Source organism: Ictidomys tridecemlineatus, chromosome 9 (assembly GCF_052094955.1).
Source record: "Ictidomys tridecemlineatus isolate mIctTri1 chromosome 9, mIctTri1.hap1, whole genome shotgun sequence".
NCBI lineage: Eukaryota > Metazoa > Chordata > Mammalia > Rodentia > Sciuridae > Ictidomys > Ictidomys tridecemlineatus.
The window spans coordinates 99,624,932-99,645,602 of NC_135485.1; the positions used below are offsets into that span (position 1 = coordinate 99,624,932).

The 20,671-nt window shown below is 32.9% G+C and overlaps 1 protein-coding gene across 1 annotated transcript in view; it reads left to right on the forward strand.

Moving 5' to 3' along the window:
* Tacr3 (tachykinin receptor 3) overlaps positions 1–20,671 on the forward strand; it is an 84,870-nt gene that overhangs the window by 38,532 nt on the left and 25,667 nt on the right. The window contains exon 3 of the mRNA XM_078021855.1: positions 2,914–3,064. Within this exon, the coding sequence (XP_077877981.1) occupies positions 2,914–3,064 (151 nt within the window). The remainder of the gene's footprint in view (positions 1–2,913; positions 3,065–20,671) is intronic.

Consider the following 20,671-nt stretch of genomic DNA (forward strand, 5'->3'; position numbering starts at 1 on the left):
TTCATAAAGCTATAGTACAACTAGTTAATCAATTTAAGAATTGTTCCCAGCTGGGAGCCATGGTACATGCCTGTAATCCCAGCAGCTTAGGAGGCTGATGTAGGAGGATTGTGAGTTCAAAGATAGCCTCAACAAAATGGAGGCACTAAGCAAATCAGTGAGACTCTGTCTCTAAACAAAATACGAAATAGGACTGGGGATGTGCCTCAGTGGTTAAGTGTTTCTGAGTTCAATCCCCAGTACTAAAAAAAAAAAAAAAAAAGAAAAAGAAAAAGAATTGTTCCCAAATATGTGACATTTTGGCCCTCAACCCTTTTCATTTCTACAGACTTCAACTATTCTAAATTTCTAGCTCCTGAGAGGGAAAGAATGATCATAAGCTTTCCACAGAGTTACAAAATATACATAGACAGTAGATCGGCTATCACCAGTCTTTTCTCACCACCAGCCCTTAATTTTTCTAAGAAATAATGAAGAAAAAAGTCAAACACAGGTGTAGACACTTTCTTCAATGCCAAAGGGATGGGGACCATTATTAATGCAGAATGATAAAGAATAAGTTATATTCTATATTTGTAAAATATGTCAAAATACTCTCTACTGTCATGTATATCTAAAAAGAACAAATAATTAGTAGAAAATTATTTTTAGTTTCTACTGCATTAAATTTTGACCAACCACAGGAATTCTTCTATCCTTGTTTGTTTGTTTGTTTGTTTTAGCTGGTCAAAGGTCACAGACATGCTTTTTAACCTACTGTGTACTTTAAGTCAGCTGAATATCTAAAATGAAAAATATGCTAAAAAGAATTCTAACTATGATCTTTTCCAAGTCTGTTGTGCAAAGGGCTTAAAGCTTTACTAATTAAAGTAATGCAGGGAACAAGACCTCTAAGCCTCTCTCATTCTCTGTGTGGAACAAAGTACCAATGTTTCCTGGAAATTGCCAATTTTGCACAAGCAAAATTTACACATACTAGAACATAGAATTTCATTTTATTCCAGAGAGATTCTTCTCTCCTGGTAAAGAAACAGCACAAGGAATGAATCTTAATTGGTCTCATCATCAGAAGTCATAAACTTGGTCTTTATTCCTGAAGTCAGACAATCTTTTTAAGTACACTGTGGAAGCAGACAGTAGAATCAGCTTCCTGTAGCACAGACCATTACCTTATATCTAGCTAAAACAAATATCAACTTGAATGATCATCAAAGTCACTGTTAATTGTACCATTGAATAAAGTTTACCACTGTGTTCTTTTAAAGGAAGTTGTCAAAAATAAGAATTCAATGAACTCCAGGTGAGAAAAATCAAAACAAGTCATACTCACTAATGAGTTGTCCATTCATGGCTAACTGATAGGAAGGTGCCCAGCTACAACTGACTCAATGACACTATACTCAAGTCCTACCTGGAAAGTGTGAATTTCCATTAACTAAGGGCAGACTGAGGCAGACAAGAGCTACTTCTGTAACATTTTAATATCCAAGCAGCATAATAGAAACTGTTCCCAGGGTGATGCATATTCCATTAACCACACTGAATAAAACAGATGTATTATGCATTTTTTTTCTTTTCTTTTTGTTTAAGAAGCTTGTTTATTGCCCTTTGACCACTGAAATATACTTTGAAATGATTCCATGTTGATTTTAGTCCAGGAAGCAACAGTAAGAAAGTCACTTACCCAGTAGGAAGTGAGAAACAGGTTGTGGAGTTGCTGTACAGTCCAAGCAACTGCAGCAAGAGAAACAATCATGGTTATCTTGGGCTTTTCTTCCTTTAGCATAAAGAGGTGTTTCAACCAGCCCACAGCTCTGTGTCACATTTTTACTAGATTGCTACAGATTTCTGGAATCTTTGCTGTTGTTCAATGGCCCATTTATTGGAGCCAAAAATTCTAGATGCTAGAATGGCAACAAACACAGATACATAATAAAACAGGAAACACAAGACAGAACAGATGGATCTAGATAATATATAATCCAGCAGGTTGATGCTGCAATTATCTCCCTCCTCCACCATCCCTGAGGTGCACATCCCGAGGTACACTCCTTGAGTGTAAGCCTGAAGGCTTACCTCCCTCCCCACCCACACAGTGACTGGAGCACTCCCCATTGATACCAAACTTTAAGTCAGACACAGCAAGCTACTAAGAAATGGAAAAGCAAAGTTTAAGATTCACTTTAAGGGGGGGGGATAGGTATTGATAAGACTATTATAATAAACTCCTCAATTACTGTAAAGCCTTCTTAAGAAAATTAAAGCCACACTAAAGTTTGTAAAATTCTGTTTAGTCTGTAAAATTATTAAACTTTTACTCCTCCCTAATTGAATCCTTATAATTTTGGTTGAAATCCATGGAATCCTAGAATTGAATTTGATAATCATTGATGACTAATATTGTATGCCTGTTATTTAACAAGCTAATAAATCAAAGGCACCATGACTGGAAAAAAGCATGTGTCTTTGCCAGATTTTTTAAAATCACAAATAACTCCTGTATCCAATTTAGCTCAGAGTACCTACTTGATTTTTAATTTTCATTTAGATGAAAAACAATTCATTTTTAACATTTATTTCTAATATATTTAGCTTAGCTGAATAATTACTAAACAGAGAACCAAGCAGAGGAAAGGCATTCATTCTCTATTATTAAGCAAAGGAAATATACATAGATTAAATGAGCACTTTACTGCAGGTACATGCTTCCATATACAAAGACTAACATAGGTCAATTGGCAGCATTTGAAACATGAATCCAGGTAACACTACTCATGACATTTTGATCAGTTTGTGAAATGAGGACATAAAGTGAAAATTATCTTTGGCATTTTTTTATTATGATTCAAAACTGAACAAATTTGAAGTTCCACATATTTTTTTTCCAAAAGATTGTTTTCTGATTCCTTACAGGTACCACATTATTGTCATTATTCTGGTGTACTGCTTCCCGTTGCTCATCATGGGTATCACATACACCATCGTTGGAATTACTCTCTGGGGAGGAGAGATCCCAGGAGATACCTGTGACAAGTATCATGAGCAGCTGAAGGCCAAACGAAAGGTACTGTTCTGCATAATTCGCCTAGCATTGTGCAAACTGTGGCACATAGGAGACAGGAAAACTTACTCATGGCATTTTAATATAATATGATTTGATATTCTACTTCCACTTTTTAAAATGTCTTCTTTTCCACCGGACATAGTGACACACACCCATAATCCCAGCAGCTCTAGAGGCTGAGGTATGAGGATCACAATTTTAAAGCCAGCTGCAGCAGTTTAGTGAAGCGCTAAATAACTCAGTGAGACCCTGTCTCTAAATGAAATATTAAAAAGAGCTGGGGATATAACAGTGGTTGAGTACCCCTGGTAACAACAACAAAAAATTCTTCTTTCCTTTGTTTTCCAATATTTTTCTTTTATATTCTATGTTGTTGTCATTCTGTAAGCCACTGTCCATGTACAATATCAGAATATTAGTGCCTGATTGAACAAGAGTTATTTCCTTACAGCAATACTTTTTTTAAAAAATCACCCTTTGCAGAGTATTCTCATTTATTCTACCAGAAATTGCCAAAATTTCACTTTAAATGGAATCTCAGCTGATTTTATTTAGGCAACTGTAGCTATAATTAACCCTGATTGAACAGAGTGCCTATGATGTACTCAATAATCTTCCAGGAATGACATCTCTCTTAGAAAGTGCTATAATTCCTGGATGTCTATTCCGCCTCCATCTTGCTCCTGATCCAGTCATCATGTACATCTGATTAAGGAACAAGAACTGTATTCGTGCTCTTCTACAATTCATTGATACAAAAAGAGCCTATTTCTGACTACTTCACATTTAGTAAGAAAACACCTAAAACTTAAACAGGATTGATGTTTCACTAAAATTTTTTCAAAGATTTTTTTTCCACCTATCATTGATTCATTGACTCAATGAATGAGATTTATAAAAAATGGGTGAAATTAAAAAGTATCTTATTCCATCATTTTCTTTCCAATTAATATGTGCCTATTGCATACTGGAGAGGTTTATTTCAAAGATAAATGAGCATGTCAATCACTATTTATTTGTTCCATTTATGATTAATTTATTCATGTAAAGCTACTAACAATCACATGAGTATTTCCTTTGAAATCTCTCAACAATATTAAAACTAATTAACATATACTCACTTAACAATGATCACTCAGGTTTAAAAACTATAATGCAGCAAAAAGATTCCATTTTAATACCATGATTTTTCTTTGATATTGACAAATTATGCTAGACAAGGCATATGCTACATACATATGTGTATGAACTATATACATGATTTTCTCTTTCAATAAACTAACCTTAAAAATGATGCATACAAACCACCAAATTATGCATTCAACATCTAAAAAGTATTACTGAAAGTAGAACTCCAATAATATGTTCATCTTATCTGAAGTTTCTTTTACCCTTTTGCAATTTCAACCCATATTTTTAAATATGCTGTTCATATTAAACTATGGTTTGGGTATCAACACATCAAATAATTGATGTAATGTTTTATATATTTCAGAATAATTTCTGTCTTTGTATTACCTACTTAGTTACCTTTTGTTTCTTATTGGTATAGACCTTTTTTGTTCTGCCCCTTTCCCTGTTCACTTCTACACAAATTAAAATAAACCCATGATTATAGATTGTAGAGGATTTTTCCCACATACATGTAGTAATTTTCTAAGAAGAAATGAAAATTTAATCTCAGTTCTTTACTTTTTAGAGTCCCAGAAAAAAAACAAAACCAAAAGGAAGCATATTTTTACTTTGCCCCTATATAGCCAGTGAGAGTGAAGAATAAATATTCCCTTTTGATTTCATCACCCTACAACTTCAAAGTAAAATATCAACTCAACCTGTGTGACTCTTCTAGAACATTTCAGAAAAGGAGGACACTTAAAGGTTTTGTCCATTTATCTCCCTCTCAAATTGTTCTGAGCTGAAATAATGCAAAGTTAAATCCAAGTCAGGGACTTATAAGAAATACCCTTGTCCTTGGATTTCTTGCACACTCTTATGGCCATCAGTATAGGGACTGATTTTGCTCTAAATTTTGAAATTTCAAAATACAGTTAGCTTTTAATTTTTTAAAATAAATTGGTACTGCATTTTAATTTTAAACTGACACATAATAATTGTACCCATCTAAAAATCTGAATATTGTTCTGGCATGATTTGAATTACAAACATTACTACTATTAATAATATTTTCACATTTTTATGTGGTCACAAATAGAAATAAATCTTATCTTGGACTTACTATTTAATCATAGGCTGTCTAACAGAAACCACAACCTTGATAATACAGACTGGACTTGAGAGATAAATATGGTTATGATAGTGCAAATTAAGCATGACTATTGGGGGGAAAAACTCCATAAACAATTATGAGCCATCCTCTTAAAAATAAAAATTGGTAGATATTGACTCTCAAACATACATGTACAAGAATAAATAAATCCACCCCTCAAATTTTATATATATCCTACCTAAGATTATATATTTTGAAAATAATACCACTGCTTGCACTGGGGGAGAAGACTGTTAATTTTGAGTAATATGTCAACATACCCCCATAAATACTTCATCATTAAAACTGTAATGTTGAACCTGAAAATCAGTTTTTAACCTTTATGGCTCCAAGAACTTTAATAAAATCCAAGAAGCAATCTGTAAAAGTGTTCCAACAATTTAATCACATCTCTAAAACTGGTCTTTTATCGGAGAAAAAGAAATTAATACAATACATTAAGAAGCCTTTATGTAATTTAGTTTTCAAAGCACTTTGTATTCCTCATAACACAACCAAGGGTATCTTTAATTTATAGTACATATCCTGTTTTAAAGTCCTGAATGTTTTGTATCCATTGGCTTTAAATATTTTGTCTATTTAAATGTTTTAAAATAGTGAGTCTCTTTATTGTAGCAAAGTAGTTAAATTAAGAATTCCTGTACTTTAAGTAAAAGTATATTCAGCTGGATGCAAAATACAAAATATCAATTAAGGTCATACAATCCTCAAAGACTGGGCTAAGGTTTATTCTGTTCTTCAATGGTAGTTGGTTAATAATCTTGTCAAAGCTCTCCTTCAGGAAATGTGAACTATTTGGTACATTGCTATAGTATTTCATTTGGAAAAATGAAGTTATTACATTTTTATGAATTCTTAAGAGAGACTGCTTTTCTGATATTATGCTGTTTGCTGAGCATGTTTTATTAATCATGAGATTCCAGAATGAGAATAATATGCTATCTAGAAAAATATACTGATCCTCTTCTACTTTATTCTTATTATAGAAAAGTCACAGGTTTTGGCTTCCTATTAAAATCTCAACTATAATTTCATGTGTTAAAAGTATTAAAACTATCTGTGTAAAGTCATAATAATTATACAACAAAACTTGAAACATTATCTCTTAATTTAATGTATTATGTTTTGTCATATGAAAACTTAGATTTTAAATATCTAGTGTTCAATTCACAAGCAAATTTAAAACACATTTTCGTATTTCAGGATGATATATCATGTATAAAATCTAGAATGATGGATCTAAAAAGAATCTAAACTTCACGACTCCTTTCCTAAAATCATTTGCCTAAAACCAAATGCAGAGTGAGAAGAAAATAAATGCAGATGCTAACTGATTTTATAATTAGGATGTTTTGGTAAAGAAATCAAATATACTTTAAAATTTTTTCAGTCTTGTTAATAATCATTGTTTCCTTAAGTGGTTCTACATAGAAAAAACATGTAGTTTCTCAAACTCATTAGTAATATTTATTATAAGACTTAACTTCTTGTCTATCACTAACTAAACCCATGTAGTTTCAATCTGAAGTCACTCAATTGAAAACAGAGATATGTCATCCATCTTTCCCACATAATTTTTTCATAAATAGAGACTATCTCTTTCCAATTTGAGTGGGAAAAATGTAGTGGCATACTCCTATAAATGATTTAAGTTAAGATTCTTGGCAATGACAAAATACATCCCAAAATGTATGTGTGAATGAGTCAGATGAATCCCTGATGGCAACTTGGAGTAACTATCTAGAACATAAATGCTAGAAGGCTGGAGATTAGCAAGATGGGGAGAAAATAAATTATACTAAGTAAAAGATACATGAATTAGATGTAAAACTTAGTTAATGCTTTGATGATCAAATTATTAAATTAATCTATGTGAAAAAGAAGAAATGGTGACTAGGTAGAATAGACGGTAGAAATGAACACTCAGAAGAGTTAGATCAAGCTCAACTCATTCATCAAAAATCATTTATTAACAATTCTTATTGTGGAAATGCCACACACAAAACTTATCTTAATTTAGGGAAAATGTCTTTTAGTCTTGTGATATCCTTATGAATCCTGCAAGTTGTGTGGTACTATTGAAGGCAGATACTCCATTTGTTTTGATGAAGTGCATCAACATTCAGAGGAAGGACCGTTCGCATGCCACAGAGTTCTGCCCTCAGAGCTGCCATGTTCAAGTCTGATCCATCACAAGAATACCAGTTCTGTGATCGTGACATAACTAAATGTACAGAGACAGATATTAGGTGTCTGATTCAGGAACTAGGAAAGCCAGGAGCACAGAGCCACGATCATAATACCATGGCGGTCTTGAAAGGTGTCAAAGTTATTGCCCTACTTAAGTGTGATATTAGACACATTTCTCTAGCTTTCTTACATCCTATTTTCTCAAACTCATCGAGGTTTAAAGACAGTTACATTATTATAATTTAAACTAAATTTATAAGTTTTTAAATTTCAATTTTAATTAAAAAATTTAATGTTGGAATTGAAATTCTATGGTTCTAATACTTAGCATTGTGCCTTCTACAAAGCAGATACTTATTCCATGCTGATATTTCCCTTTTCTTGTGTCATTTTTGTACCATTTTCCATATGGAGAACCCAAAATTGGATGAGAACTCTTGCCCAGACATTAATATCTGATTAAATAAGAATTCATTATAATGGCTATAGATTTTAGTATATTTTGTACTGACACAGCCACATCAATGTTTATATCAGCACAATTCACAATAGCCAAGTTATAGAACCAGCCCAGATGCCTGTCAACAGATGGATGGATAAAGAAAATGTGGTATACAATGGAGTTTTACTCAGCCATAAGGAAGGATGAAAATAGATGAAATTAGGGTATTTGCTGGTAAATGGATGGAACTGGAGAACATTATGCTAAATAAAATAAGCCAGACCCAGAAAGTCAAGGACTGAATGTTTTCTTTCATATAGAGAAGCTTCACCAAAGAAAGGGGGCAGGGAGTAGGTAAGGTAAGGAGAATCCCATCAAAATAGAAGAGAGACCAGGGGAGTTAGAGGAAGGGGATGGTAGGGGTGGGGTGAAATGAGAAAAGGAACAGTGGAACGAAATTCACCAAACTACCCTATGCACATAGATGAATGTAGCCCACTAAATTTCACCTTTATGTATAACTATAAACCTCTATTTAAAAAAAAACTATAAATAAATAGAAGTAATACCAGTAAAGAAGAGGAAATTGAACAGGGTAGGAGAGGAGAAGAAGGAAAGGGGAAATACTGAAGACTGAATTGGAGCAACTTATATTCCATGCTTGTTTAATTATGTCAAAATGAGCCACAATGTTATGTATAATGATAATGCCCTAATTGTAAAAGATAAATTACATTAAGGATAATACTACTTCCAAAGGACCCTAAGATTTTTCTATACATTAATTATAATGAGAAATATCAACAGAAAATTCCCTGTGAGCACAATTAATCATAGTATCAAAACAACAATCACCTCGGAGGGAGACATGGCGTATTTTTCATTTTTCCAGTTTAACCTATAAACTCAACCTCTTACTCTTGGAAAATAGCCATTAAAAAAATCTGAACCAAGAATTTTACAGCACATTGCCTTCTCTGTGTTTTAATATTTACATCATATTTTATTCTATTAAGGTGAATTTTAGCTTCACGGTTGTGAAGTCCTTTAGTACCAGCTCTAGCAATCTAAGTAACAAAATATGTATAGATTTTTCTAAGAGAATTCACTGAATATTATCAATGGTAGTAAATATGCAGAGTTATTGAGAAAATTGAAATTCTGGCTTTGTGAATAGACTAAAACTTTTCTGATACTGTCCTCATAACCATTTTCTCTTTCTGTACTTCACTGTATTTATTACTATTTTTTAAAAAAGAGCCACATCATGTACAACCACAAGAATGGAATCCTGATTAGAGTAAGTTATACTTCATGTAAGGATAATATGTCAAAATACACTCTACCCATAAATATCTAAATAGAACAAATAAAAATATAAACTGGAAAAATTAAATTTACCTAGATGACATAGATTCCAATATTAATATTAATATATCATGTAGATGTGTGAGCTCACACATGCCACAGTTGTGATTGACATATCTTTATGTCACTCTCATTTCCACATCTCTGCAACACACTTCCACTTATTTCCACCCAACTTTCCCCGATCGTTTGTCATAATGATACTTTATTGTTACTCATATTATTATTAATAATAACATCTTTTAAACACTCATGTGTTGTATTTTAAAATATCATATAGGTATAAACCAAATATTTTAGGAAAAAGGAAAAGAAAGATCAGGAGGGATCTCATAAAAATCTAAGGAAGACCAGTAGAGTAAAGAGACCGCAGGGAAAGGGGAGGGGAGGGAAAAGGAAATGATATTGTCCAAATTATATTGTAAATTGTGTGTATGTATGAATATACTACAATGAATTCCACCATTACATACAACTACAATGCACCAATAAAAATAATAGGAAAAATAAACCAAACATTTTAATAGTAAGTTTTCTAGGGAAATGAAAGTCAAGAGCCACAAAATATATTAAATTTCTGTCATATATCAAAACTTCTCCCCCCAAAAGAAGAAATAAATATTATAAGAATTTTATATAGGAATACATGATTATTTACCATTTATTTTTATACAGGTATTTTAAGAAAAGTTTCTTTTTTAGCTGATAAATCACTAAATACCATTAGAACATATCTGTCCTACATCTTCTCTGAAATTGCAGAAAGATAAAAGAAAGTGATATTTTAACTCAGTAGAAGAAGATGAGAAAATGTAGAATTTGTTCCCTAAGAAGATTTATTTTCTTAAAAGGAAAGAACCAAAACCAAAATAATGTCAAAAAATACCTGAAACTTTTGATGGATTTGAATAATATTACCATACAATATTTCTAAATGAAACAGGGAAGCTTACCAAGAGCAAATAGCTATTTGTTCCCTCTGGCTAAATCCATCTACTATACCTGGCACAATCAGGAGGGCCTCCCAGTCCCACACTGTGCATTCATTGCAAATACCAGCCATACCCTTGATTAAGTGTTCTCCCTGCTCCCTATGGCCAGCAAGTATTTCAATGTATTTTTGGTTTATTAGTCATACTTTATTTCTTAAAAACAACAGAAAAGATAAGCACTCCAAGGAGGATATATCTAGAGCCCTTGAGTGCATGACAATCATTTAAAAAGATTTCTCTGTGAAATTAACATTTTCCATTCTGCAATTACAGGTTCAGACATCATGGATTACATCTGGAAAACAAATCTTAGTATATGAAGTATATAACAACCATTATAATTTTCAATGTTTCAGGATACACTACACACAGACACAATTGAAAATTATATCAATTGTAATGGGTTTTATAAAATTACTATATGAGTAGAGATTTAATGTGACTCTTCCCATGTTTTTTTAAAGTTTAGTTCCATCTGAAATGAATTTGTCTGAGTTGGGGAAAACCTTACAGATTTACTTTCTAGATGCTTTCCTGTTGTTTCCATCAACAGGTATTGAGGAATCTATCTTTGCCAACAACTTCAAAAGTCACAGTTACTACTATTTGAAACTCAATGAGGACTTTCATCTCTCTTCCTATAATATAACTGACTCTTCATGCATCATCCTAACACTAGGCTAAATTAATGAAGCTTTAATATATAGTCTATAATCTGACAATGACAAATATCTACCCCATTTGTTCTGTTTCAGAAGTTTCTTAATTATTCTACCTTCTTTATTTTTTTGTAATCATTTTTGTGTAGTTAAAATTATTTCTATTTATGGAATTGGATAAACTTGCTTATTAGCTTTGAGTGAATTGGACAATAACTATTTGGTAAGAGAGATGTAGAGTGGGTTGATGAGTGAATAAATGAATGTCATCCTTTAAGTTACTTTCAAATAATAGAATATAGTGACTGAGAAAAAAGTTTACAATCATTATGCCAAGTTCAAATGCTGGCTCTGGCACATACTTTGACCTCTTTTGCATTTTTATCTCTTTTGAAACATAAAATACATTATTAATTATGGTCACCATGCTTTGTAATAGATCCTTCTTTAAATTTACTTTTTATTGGTGCATTACGATTATAGATAGTGGTGGAATTCATTATGCCATATTCGTATATGCACATAACATAATTCTATCAATCCACAATAGATCTTTAAAACTTATTTCTCTTACCTAATTGAAACTTTGTACTCTTTGACTAATATCTTTCCAGACCTCCACCTTTACTACAGCCTCTGCTAATCACCATTCTAATCTCTGCTTCTATGAGTTTGACTATTTTAGATAATGTTGTATTTTTTCCTTCTGCTTCTTGTTTAGTAACTTGGCACAGTGTCCTCTAAGTCTATTCACGTTGTCTCAAATGACAGAATTTCTTTCTTTTTTTCAGGCCATATATTTGCATATATATTTATCACATGTATATTTATCACATGTATATTTATCATATGTATATTTATCATATGTATATTTATCACATTTTTAAAACCATCATCCATCCATATATGCTTAAGTTGATTCCTTCTCTTGGCAATTTGTAATATCGCAATGAGCTGAAAATTCCAGATATCTCTTGAACATATTAATTTAAATTCCTTTAAAGATATATCTAGAAGTGAAAATTGCTGGATCACATCATATTACTAGTTTTGCATTTTTGAGGAACCTCCATACTATTTTCCACAATGGTTATATGAATGTACATTCCTACCAGCAGCATTCATGGGTTCCATTATTTCCACATCTTCACTAACATTTGCTTTTTTTTTTTTTAACTTTTTTGTAGTAGTCACTCTAATAAGTATAAGGTGATATCTCATTGTGATTTTAAATTGCATTTTCCTGATGGTTAGTGGTGTTGTACATTTTTTCATATACTAAAGGAAAACTTTATAGGCATCATGCAACTTGATATCAAAACATTACAAAATCTTAGTAATCATAGCAGTGATACTGTAATGAAAGCAGACGCATAGACTACACATGTAAAACCAATTGATTCCTCTCACAGATACTGAGGACAGACAATAGGAAAAGAACAGTATCTTCAGTAAATGATTTTTCACAAAACTGGATATCCATAGACAAAAGAATATAATTAAGATAATATATGTGTCAAAGTGTATTCTACCAATGTTCATAATATATGAATTCGGTATGTATTTCAGTCTGTGTATAAGACAAAAAAATAATTATGATCACTAATAAAAGGAATACTTGTGATAGTTCTAGCATTTATTGGTACTTATTATGTGCCATACTTACACTTGATTTTAGAGGTTTAAATTGATTAGCCAGACCTGAGAGTGTAGCTAAGTGGTAGAGTGATTACGTAACAAGCACAGGGCCCCAGGTTCAATACCCAGAACTGCAAAATAAAAAGAAAAAAATAGATTAGCAATTAAATCCTGACAATCACATCAGTAAGGCACTGTGTTATTTTCATTTTGCAGACACTAAAAAATAATTAGATGGGTTAAGTAAATTGCCCAGTCTTTCAGTAATAATTAAGATTTGAACCCAGAAAATCTGATTCTAAACAATGGGTTCTTAATTTTTGTATAATATAGATCTTTTCTGTGCTTTGCTCAAGGAAGAATAAATAAATAAATAATTTTGACTTGTATCTTTGTTTATTTACCAGTGCCATTGAAAAAAAATATGTATACTATATCCAGGGAATTTTTTTCCAGTACTACTGATCAACTAAAAATTTATGTAAGTATCAGCAACCAATTTAAAATTAATTCTTAGGAAACAATCTTCAACAGTAGGCTTAGAGAGCATGTACTTACCAAAGTGAGAAATAATATCCCAATACTCAATTCCAACACTTTTAGCCTTTTCTATAACATGTACTCAATATGTAAATTATAAGAAAACAAATTCCTACTAAATACTTAATCTCTCTAATTCTGCTGCTCATGGAACTAATGGTATACCTTACCTTCTTTAATTATCCATGAATAATTGTGGTTGCATTTACAGGCCACCAGTAGGTTTTATTTTTAATGCTTTTTACTAATTCATAAAAATCCATTGACAGTACTATTCCTCTTGACTACAGGTTAGCAGGTATAACAGATTCATAAAACATCCTTTGAAAAAGATGAGTTAATAACTGATATGTCATGCAGCTATTTTGTGAAGTTCTGTCTTTCAATTGTTAAAATTTTAAAATCAGATTAATATGTATACTAATATATATATACACACACATATATACATATTAAGATATATATCTCAGTATTTTCTGTTTGTTTTTAGTTCAATTAAGTTTTAGTTTCATAAAGCTCCTATCAATGCATACCAATAAAAACAATAAACCAGTGTCTTTAATGAATTCTCTTTATTTAATTGTAACCTCCTGAAACATACTGATATTAACTAATGGTTTTACTGCAACTAAAACAACTTCATGATAATTACATTGCTAAATCCAAAAATTACATGTAATTTAACAGACATTTGTTAAATCTCAGTAGATAGGTATAAATATTTCTTATTTTTAGAGAAAATTTGGCTTTGTAAATTATATGTGGCAGAGAGAAAGAAGAGGAAGAAGGAACACAGGGAATGGGAGGAACTCTTGGGAAGGAAAGTGATGGCGATACAAAACAAAGGAGAGGGAGAGTGTCGTGTACAATGGTGAGAAACTGGAATTTACCATGTCTGAGTGCTAGACTTAGTACTGCAACTTGGCTTTATCTTTGTAGAATCATCTCTTCTTCAGACTCATGAACTCATTTGTACCATGAGAAGACTAAACAACCTCTAAGTTCTCTTCCCACTATAAATATCAAGGAGTGATTGAAATTTATTAAATATTTACACAACATCTAAAGTGTCCCAGACATTATGCATGGTGGTTTTACATAAGCATCCATGTGAAAGACTGAAAATAATAGAGTTTGATGAGTGTTTAGATGTGGAGACTGTGAAGGGAAAATGAAGCAAATCCTATTTCGAGGTGAAATTACTAAGAAAACAAGGACACTATGGACAGAAAATAGTCTACGAGAAAATCCAGCAATTGGGGGGATGGAGAAGATAAATTTAGGACAATCCAGCAAGGTAGAGATGCACATACAAAGCTCAAACTAACGAAGATGACAACTAATGGTAACCTAGGAGCACAGTACATATCAACTCACCGTATACTCTGACCAGAAATGTTTGTAAGAAGAATATTTCATCATGCACTCTGAATAGCATAATAATCCTACTAGGAATCACGAGCATCAATTCCTCTACTCACCGTGCATGTTCCTTCCTGCCAGTTTCCACTCTCCTGACCTCTTAGAGCTCAAGTCAGAGTAAACATGGAGGAGGGGTGGGGTTGCCAGATTGTTGACTTCTATTTATATTTATTTTATTACTTTTGTTTCCAATTTAGTAAAATTTTTCAACTAATTCATAAAAATCCACTGACAGCACTATTCCTCTTGACTACAGGTTAGCAGGTATAACAGATTCATAAAACATCCTTTGAAAAAGATGAGTTAATAACTGATATGTCATCCAGCTATTTTTGTGCCCTCCAAAATGAGCATGTTGATTTCACCTGCCTTCATCTATTCTTATCCAGTTTTGCATCATAATTATGTGACTTGTATTAATAATAGTATGTAATCTTCTAGCTTCTGACTATGTGTCAGCAGGAGATGCAGTTGTGCCTGTTTATTCAGCACGGTGATAGATTGACGCAGGTTTCTATATTTTCCTCTAGCTTTTATTTTGAAAGACTGAAAAAGAGCTAACTGATGTTGGGGTAATATGTGGCCATAAAACAGAGCAAAAACATCTAACTTATAGAGGAATTAATCTCTAAGACAAAGAGCTCAAGAAACCATTTGGCTACTTTTTAAATGGTTCAACCCACAATAGTAATCATCTAATTTAAATTCATGGTAAATACACTACCCCATGGACCTCTGTTACTTTATACATTTAGCCATTTGGGTTATAAAATCTGGATACATTTGCCTTCAGATGTGAAATGTTTCCTTCTTTAGTACTTTCAGTTATGAGAAGACCATATGCCTAATAAGCACTATTAATCATATATATTATCTGTGTTCATAGCCTTATTAATACTGAAGGATCATATTGTACTTAGTCAACTGATGATATAATCAAGGTTTAGAATGTTTTGCCTGCTTGAAATATTGTGTCAATTAAGTGGAGGAATCTGGTTTGGAACCCAATTTAACACTATGTTCAAGGAAATAATCTGTCTTTCTACTTCCCTTTATACTGTTCAAGAGCATTATAATGAATGTCAATGAAAGACAAGAAAAGGTAAACAAAGAGTGCGGAAAATAATATCCTAACACTTAATTCCAACACTTTTTGCCTTTTCTACAACATGTAATCAATATGTAAATTATAAGAAAACAAATTCCTCCTAAATACTTAATCCCTCTAATTCTGCTGCTCATGGAACTAATAGTATACCTTACCTTCTTTAATTATCCATGAATAATTGTGGTTGCATTTACAGGCCACTGTTAGGCTTTATTTTTAATGCTTAAATGACCTTATTTTCTGCGTGGGTTCTCTTACCTGAAAATAGATTTTTCCTTGCTCTTAAACATATTATCTTCATGAGCTCTCATCCAGCTGTCAGTGTAGCTTTTAGGGCAACAAGATTTTGTCAGAGTTTGTTTCAATGTTTTCTGTCTTTTCTGATAAGGTAAATCTCCAGTAACATTATTGTGTCTTCTCTCTCTTAAGAATAATGTTTATCTCTAAATGTGATCCATTTTCTCTTATTTTCCCTTCCTTGAATCATTTTTAAAGCACACTTAGATCATCTCAACTAAGGCTATTGGTGTACTTGAAATATTCACTTTTGTCAATAACAATCATTTAATAACCATTTATAGTTCTTCAGTCTACAGTTAAAATCCATTCAAAAATACGTTCAAGTGCCTATAAGAGTAGCTTTAAAAGGAGGAAAGAAGAAGGTATATTAAAATTAGGTTAAATTCAGATGAGGCTTGGTAGTATTCCTTAAAAGGGGGCTATTGACTCAAAGTTCAAATATTTTCTATCATATGAAGGTGCTAGAGTAAAATAAAGGAAAGGGAATGGCAGAATAGGGTAACATAAGAACCAATCAAATACAAATTAATAGGGAGTGAAAGGAAGTTCAATTGAATAGGGGAAGGGAGAAGGGGGGACAGGAGGGAAAAGGGAGACCATGAAGTGAAGTAGATGTCCATGCATGTATGAGTTTACTAGGATGAACCCAACTACTATGTAACCAAGGTTATATAAAACTCTAATAGAAAAAAAAATGCAAGTCAAAAACACACACACATACATACACACGGTGGGGATTTTATCCCAAGTTCTTGGATCTGTTGTAAAATGCTGAGCAACTGATGTTCTTTACGTGCTATTGTACATAATCAGTGCTTGGTGTAAGGCCTGATGGAGGGGTGGATGGGTGAACAGGGTTTTGTGAATCAGCCACTTTCTTGTCTTACACATGAGAAAGTGTGCAGTTATGTGATTGGACTTTCTCAGAGTCAAAATTATAAAAAGAGGGAGGCAATTCTGAAATTTAATCTTCTCATGTTCAATCTGTTATTCTGTTCATAGTTGAGACTGCTCTGATTGAGACACACACAGACTAGATTGTAGACTAAATTTTCAGAAAAAAAAAGTGAATGGCCTCAGGACTGTATTATTATCTTCAAGACTAAAAACGATGCCTATTTATCTTATTGCCGAATAAATTAAAACTGTTCTTCAAAATATTCCATATTTCATGAATATTTAAATGAAAGTTTTCTTAGCCCTACGACAAGTAAAACAGTTCTTAGGAATGTCCACATTATTTAGATTCTTGAGATAATATCCTAGTAAACCTAAACTTCTCATTAGTAAAGAATTTATGTCATGCATTTATTACTCATTATAAAATTTCCAATTCCCTAAATATTAAACTACGCTACTTTCTTTCATAGTAGGAAAAACACTTTGTTGTTTTGCAGGGCTATATTTATCAACATCAAATATAAATTTCCTGGCCAAGTAAAATTATTAATACAGTGGTTCAGTTAAGAGAATGATGGCTATCTAAGGGTTTGTACTATTAGCCTTACTGCAAACCTCCATAGCATTTTTGATAACCTAGCAAATTTTTCCATAAGCCTCTCACCCTCCTTAGGCCTTCATATGGTAACACCAGCTATAACTGTTTTACCTAAACACAAAATTCTTTCCCTCAAAACCAAAGAAAAATTATTTTTCTTAGCGTCCCTTTGGTTAACAAGGCGCATGGATGACATATGTCAAGGCTATCTCTACTGGAGGTAATTAGTAAAAGATATCAGATTAAATTGGCCATCCCAGCCACAGGAGCAACTATGTAAATTAGATATGTAGGAGCATGTACTCATCATGGATCAACCTAGGTTAATTATCTATATGAATATCAGTTATTTTATGACATCTGCCCTATATAATTATATAATTTAGGAAATGAGTGAAATGATGGGGGGTGGCAGACAAAAAGAGTGTATCCATTTGTTAGAGATATTATAACAAAGTGCCACAAACTGGGTAGCTTAAACAACAAAAATTTTATTTTCCTGTATTTATAGAGGATAGAAGCCCAAGATCAAGGTGTCTTAGGGTTGATTCCTTCTGAATACTCCTCCCTGGCTTTTAGATGTCTGTCTTCCTCTGGTGTATTCACATGGTCTGTGTCCTCATCTCTTCTTATAAGGATACCAGTCATATTAGATTAGAGTCCAACCATAGGACTTCACTTCCTAAATTCTACCTCTTTAAATGTTCCGTCTCCAAATTCAGTCACAGTCTGAAGTACTAAATGCTGGGACTTGAACGCGTTGGGTTTTTTTTTTTTTGTATTGTTTTGTTTTGGTTTGGTTTTGGTTTTGTGGGGACAACTCAGTCCACAACCAAGAGGTCATTTAAAATCTTTAGTAATTGATGCCTTTGATCCCAGCCACCTCATAAATTCTGGTAGTGTCCTAGCACCAAGTAGAAATGTGGCTGTTATGAAGACAAGTTTCTATGAAAGTGAGAGTTACTGAATAGAGGGTGGCTCCTCAGAACTCTCCCAGCTCATATGGACAGTTGCATTCCTCAGCTGAGAGAAAATCAAGGAAACTCTCCTTCTGCTTGTTTGGCTTAAGCATCTCATTCCCTTTCTCCTGCCTCGTTGGCAGTTTGCTTCCGCTTCCTCCCACTCCTCTGCTCTTTCTTCATCCTTGCCTTAGAGGAAGCTGTTGCTTTTGAAATTATTTCACCTTCCCATCTTTATGTGATCTTTGTAAGAGGGACCATGCTTTAATGTGCCTAACAAGACACATCCCTCCCTCTACAGTACTCTTTAAGTGACTCTTACCTCTTCTGTTTTTATGACATGAAACAGCAATTCGCTGGTTTTATTTGTTATTACTATATTAACTTCATGTATATTATGGTTTTAGAGGGTTTGCAGGGCTTTTTGCTGCGGGGAGTACGAGGGATTGAACTCAGGGGCTTGACCACTGAGCCACATCCCCAGCCCTAATTTGTATTTTATTTAGAGACAGGGTCTCACTGAGTTGCTTAGAACCTTGCCATTGCTGAGGCTGGCTTTGAACTTGCAATCCTCCTGCCTCAACCTTCCAAACCGCTGGGATTAGGTGTGTACCACCAGCCCGGTTTATATCATGGTTTTTAATCTTCATATGTCCCAAATGAAAAATGTACATTTTACAGAGGATTTGGTAGTTTACTCCAAAAGGAGAATTTTCTTCTCAAAGCATAAAATTCTTTTCATCATCCTTTTAAGTCAGCTCCCAGGCAATTCTGTGTGCCTCTCCCTCTCCATATCTTTTTCCCTTTTCTTCTCCATTTCTACTTTCCCCTCCTTGATTCATTTCTCTGCTTCAGAAAGTCCATTCAACTGCACCTTTTATTTTACTTTTTATTGATTTTTTAAAAAAATAAATGACAGCCGAATGCATTACAATTCTTATTACGCATATACAGCACAATTTTTCATATCTCTGGTTGTATATAAAGTATGTTGACACCAATTCATATCTTCATACATGTACTTTGGATAATGATGTCTATCACATTCCATCACCTGCACCTTTTAAATATAAATTTAGTATTACAATTAGAACCACAGTACTATCCCTGGGATTCAAATAATTCAAAACTTGTGAATCCTTATCTACATTTGTGACTTCTGCTCAGCAAACAAAATATCCTTCATAGGCCCAATTTTACTCTCCTTCAAGTAAGAAAGGGATTATAATTATAAAAAAATCACATTTTTTCAGTCACACCATATTGTAGAGATGTTTTATTTACATTAATCAATTATTTACTCCATGTCTTTCAGATGTCTTCCATCTTCCTCCTGCTTTTTTTTTTTTTTGTAATTTCAGGGAGATTTTTTTTCTCTACAACTTTGCTCAGATACTAAATGCCTAAAGGGCTATTAATTTTCCTGTACATCTATATGCTTTACGCACTGTATTTCCAAGTTAATGGCTCTGTCAAATCATTTGTGTGCCTCCTAAACCTTCTTTAATCAGTTTTTATTTAGAAATGTTCAGAACTGGTGGAATAATACATTGTGATTACTTCATACTTTTTGATTTCCAGGTATTATCCTCAGATTACTTCTGCCTCATTATTTCATCATTCTCCAAGAAGTGGCAGCATTATATAAATCTCTGTGATAGGCATTTCAAAAGCCCTTTGCTGGAGCCATCTGAGCCCAGATAAGGAAAATTATTTTCACTGACACCGTAAGAAAAGACACACCTGTTTCACATGGTAAATCTGCAAAGGAAAAAAGCGCCATAAAATAACTGAAAAGGACATTGAAGAGTAGTTGCACACCTACTGGAAATAAGAACTTGAATATTAATTAGGATAAATAACAGGTCCTTTAAATGTTAAGCATGCTGAGTAAAAGGTAGGAGATCTAGTATAAAATAAGTTCCTGCATATAAACAATATCTCACCAGATACTGAAAGCTAGTGAATGGTGTTTATAAGATCATATGGCACAGATAATCCACTTTTTAAAAGATAAAGTGTTTTTATTTTAAAACAAGATTTTATAGAGAACTAGAAATCACTGTTTCACTTGCTTGATTGAGAATACACCCAGTTCTCCAATATCCCAATACCTTCTAGCCATAAGATCTCATGAGGCATCTCCTAGAACAGTTCATCACCAAACCAGGGATTCTTTGCTGGAAAGGACTTTGCATAGAAAC